This window comes from Lolium rigidum, chromosome 2, assembly GCF_022539505.1.
Source record: "Lolium rigidum isolate FL_2022 chromosome 2, APGP_CSIRO_Lrig_0.1, whole genome shotgun sequence".
Lineage (NCBI taxonomy): Eukaryota > Viridiplantae > Streptophyta > Magnoliopsida > Poales > Poaceae > Lolium > Lolium rigidum.
Genome location: NC_061509.1, coordinates 198,367,166 through 198,371,224, shown reverse-complemented (window position 1 = coordinate 198,371,224; position 4,059 = coordinate 198,367,166). Strand labels below are relative to the sequence as shown.

The 4,059-nt window shown below is 52.5% G+C and overlaps 1 protein-coding gene across 1 annotated transcript; it reads right to left on the bottom strand.

Annotated features, from left to right (window-relative positions):
* Positions 1-949: 949 nt before the first annotated feature.
* Positions 950-2,558, bottom strand: LOC124690455 (7-deoxyloganetin glucosyltransferase-like). Its single transcript, XM_047223842.1, has 2 exons — positions 2,065-2,558; positions 950-1,974 (listed from the first exon to the last, which is right to left on the bottom strand). The coding sequence occupies exons 1-2, from the start codon at positions 2,543-2,545 to the stop codon at positions 950-952; spliced, it is 1,506 nt and encodes a 501-aa protein (XP_047079798.1). The 5' UTR covers positions 2,546-2,558.
* Between the last annotated feature and the right edge of the window lie 1,501 nt (positions 2,559-4,059).

Sequence of the window (4,059 nt, the reverse complement as noted above, 5' to 3'; positions counted from 1 at the left end):
ACATTATATGCTTGCAACCGATATAGAATATGTGTTACGTGAGCGGACCATGTGTATATTTATCTGTCACGGGGATGAAGAAATTCCGCTCTTGATACATACTACCCAACAAGTACTTTCTAAGATACCTAAGGACACATTTATGATCCCTCAATTACAAAGTGACGGTTGATGGCCGCAAAGTATTATTTCGGTACTAGGAAGTAGCATAATTTCATGGTCTACGTATAGGACATTCGGAAGCTATAGCAATCTAAACATTGATGCGTTCATATTGCTTTGCTTATTTAGGTCTTGTCCATAGTATCATTCTCTCAATGATATGACCTCGTTGTTAATCGACGATAGATGTCTATGGTTAGAAAATACCAACCATCATTAACCGATGGACTAGTGTAGGCTAGAGACATGGTGTTGTTTACAAACGGCACATGTATTAATGTTTTCGCTTAATATAATTATAGCATGAAAAGTAAACATTCATCATGAATAATGAAGTATGATAATAAGTTTATTATTATTGCCTCTAGGACATATATCTCCAACAATGGCTCGATGGGACGCCGGAGGAGAGGGAGAGAGCTCGCGTGGCGCCAATAGTAGGGTTTCATGTCCCGTCTAGGGTCCAGCGTCACCGTGACACAATAGAGCGCGTTGGGCGCAGGAGGCATTGTTATGGGAGTGCGCCGAGCCTCCGAGAATGTCGCCCCCTTCTGCCACGCCCGTATAGAGGACGACAACGAGTAGATATGGCCATCGTAATTTAGGTTTAAACCTCAATGTGATGAAGGTTAATTTTGGCTAAATGTAAAGAAAACTGTAAATCGTATTTTTTTGAGTCGCTATATCTCATAAATTTGGACCAGGTACGGGGCAGTATTAATAGTGTACCTTTATTATGTTTGGACAGATACCACAACCGTGACATAATATATCTTCCTTTTAATCACTAACCACCAATGTCGGCCACACGCCGCTCTAAAATTTTTTCTGTCTTGCTGATCGCAGGTGGTGATACAGTAAGTACTTCATTGACCACCTTCTCCAGATTTACCCATGAGGGCCCACCTGGCAGCGCAGCCACGGTTGCTTTTTCCTTCCATTCCATTGCCATTCTCTTCATCTCCTTTCCCTTGTCCCCTTCCATGATCTCCACGATGGCCGCCCTCACCTCATCCCTCTCGACGTTGGGGCTGATCTCCATGCCGACGCGCCACTCGGAGCAAACGTACCTCCTGTTGGTGTACTGATCGGCGCCGGACGGGCAGCACAACATCGGCACCCCGGCGCTGATGCTCTCCAGAACAGAGTTCCACCCGCAGTGCGTCAGGAAGGCCCCTACCGCGTCGTGCCGAAGCACCGCCTCTTGCGGACACCAGCTCGTCACGTAGCTCCTTCCCTTGGTCTCCTCCAGGAACTCCGGTGGCAACACGGCGGCGGCAGGGTCGCCGGCGCCAGTATTCACCTGGTCATCTCTGATCACCCAGATGAAGTCTTTTTTGCTGTTCGCCAAACCCCACGCGAGCTCTACCAGCTGTTCGTTCGTCAGCGTTGTTATGCTTCCGAAGCTCACGTACACCACTGATCCTGGCCGCTTGCCCTCGAGCCACTCTAGGCAGGTGTTGTTCTCCCTGGAAAGGTTAGATTCCATCTTGTCGGTGGGCGCACTGCCGGCGGCCGCGGGGACGTGAGACAGGAGGAGCGGCAATGGCCCCACAGCGTAGATCGGTGGCAGGATGGTGGACATCGCTGCGATCACCTCTTGCTCGAGCTCGTCGAAGGTGTGAAAGATGATGGCGGATGGAGTGGTCCTGTGGCACGCCATTGAGCGCAGGGCGACTTTAAGGACGGCATCGTCGGAGTCGGTGGTGCGGATGAAGCTCGGGAAATCTCTTAGGCGAATGTCCTTGGGCATCCCTGGCACCCAGTCCAGGACCGTGTCGTCCAGGTATCCATTCCTTAGCTGCTCAGGTTCTGTTTTGTCAAAGCAACCACCGAGAGAGTTATGCAAATCCATAATGGGGATTAATTAAAGCTGCTTTTCATGGCAAAACAGTGGTTTACCTTTGAAGGGAACAATGCCCATATCGACAAGCGGTTGGCATTGCTGGCACGCCATGAAGGAGCACGCGCTCGTTGTCCAGAGGGTGACACAGGGAAGGCCCATCTCCTTGGCCGCATACAGGATGTGCTCGATGTCAGAGATGACGCAGGCCACAGGCGGGAGATCCGATACGAGGCGCCTGAAGTGCGGGATCAAGGTCTCCATGGAGCATAGTAGGGCACGCATGTCTTGCGACGCGTCCACCTCGGACGGGGGCAGGCCGTCAGGAAGAGCAGCGTACTGGAACCCAGGGATCCCCGCGAGCACGGCGGCGCCGTGCGAGCGGAGGAGGCGTCGGCGATTGTGCTCGGTGTGGACAAACGTCACCTGAAATCCATGGCAATGGTGGAGGAGCTTGGCTAGCTGCAGCGCCGCCTTGATGTGGCCCTGAGCTGGGAAAGGGAAGAACACTGCGTGAGGCCTCTGTTCAGCGGTCGCCATGGCCGCACCAAACGCCTACGTACTGATTTAAAAGACAGAAGTAGAGAGGAGGAGGTTAGCAGCAGCAGTGATCGTAACATTTTTCTTCAACATAAATCGATAGCATATACATTAAAGTGGTGCAGCGACGGCGAGCCAACTCATTTGATCTGTCAGACGCCAGAACACACTCTAACCTCTCTCGTTCCTCTCAACCATCGCCCGAATCATGTCCTTCCTCCAACACTGGCTTTCACGCCGGGCCGACGGCAAATCGAACACCAAAACTGATGAGCTGCTTCCGTATGCGTCGGTCCGCGGATATGAAAATAGTTATTTTTTAACGCGCATCCGTTTACGCTGGATGCCTCAAGCGGCCCGACGCATGCTATTTTTCAAGATTTTTTCATTCAATTGAAAAGCATAATTTACATATGATAAACGAAAAATAAAAAAAACATATACAAAAATGAAAACGGCTAGGCCCCTAGCCTACTTGCCACCCCTCGGAGCGCTTGATGGTCCCACCCCGTCGTTGCCTCCCTCCATGCTCCGCTTCTCCACGGCCGCCGCCCGCCGCTCCCTCCGCTGCGCGCTCGCCAGAGCTCGGTGGGCAGCCGCGTCCTCCAGGAGCCACTGCCGCAGCATCTCATTGGCGTCATCCTCGGCCTTCTTCAGCATCTCGAAGGATGATGAGGATATGCCTGGGGGGCCATCACCAAGCTCACTCGACGCAAGGAAGGAAGCCCAGAACACCCCATTCGCCGGGCGACGGGGCCTAAAATCCCTAGCGATTGAAGCCCGGAACAGAAGCTTGGAGAGCAGTTCAAGACCGTCCGACCTTTTAGCTTGTGGATACGCTCGATGTTATTTGTGTAAACCCTAGACCTGGGGTGCGTATATAGACCCCTGGGCTAAACCCTAGAAGGGGTCTGATCTCCCGCCATTCATATCACGTAGCTCCCAGTCGCCATAGCCGACTGGCTGAGCACCCCCATTGTAATCTCACCAAGTAATACAATCTGTCATGACGTAGTTCTTTTACTCCTCTGGAAAGGTTGAACCTGGGTAAAAATATGTGTCTTGTGCATCTCGATCCGTAGATGGCTACACCCTTAGATGTAAACCGGCGGGTTAGTCGCCAATTCCATCACCCCGGTCTCCAACCCAGGTGATTTCGAGGATAGCTCCATCCTCCCGATCTTCGACTACGAGTCGGAGTCGGACTCCATCGAGCATCCTCCACCCAATCGCCCGCCGTCGTACTCACGGCCAATGATGACCTGCCACCTCCAGATTCATTCGTCACGCCGATCTGGGCGATGGCAACCGCGGACGACATTGAAGCCCACCGCAAGGCCCTTGAGGAGCCGCGGAAGATGGAGCTGGAGGAGCGCAAGAAGTTTCGATTGGAACAGGATTTGGCGAGAGCGTTGTCAAGCTACCGCCAACGGCGCATTCGTCTGCCAATCAACCAAAGCTTCCCCACCACACGCCTGAACTTTGACGATGACAATCCACGGCCAACAGCGCCG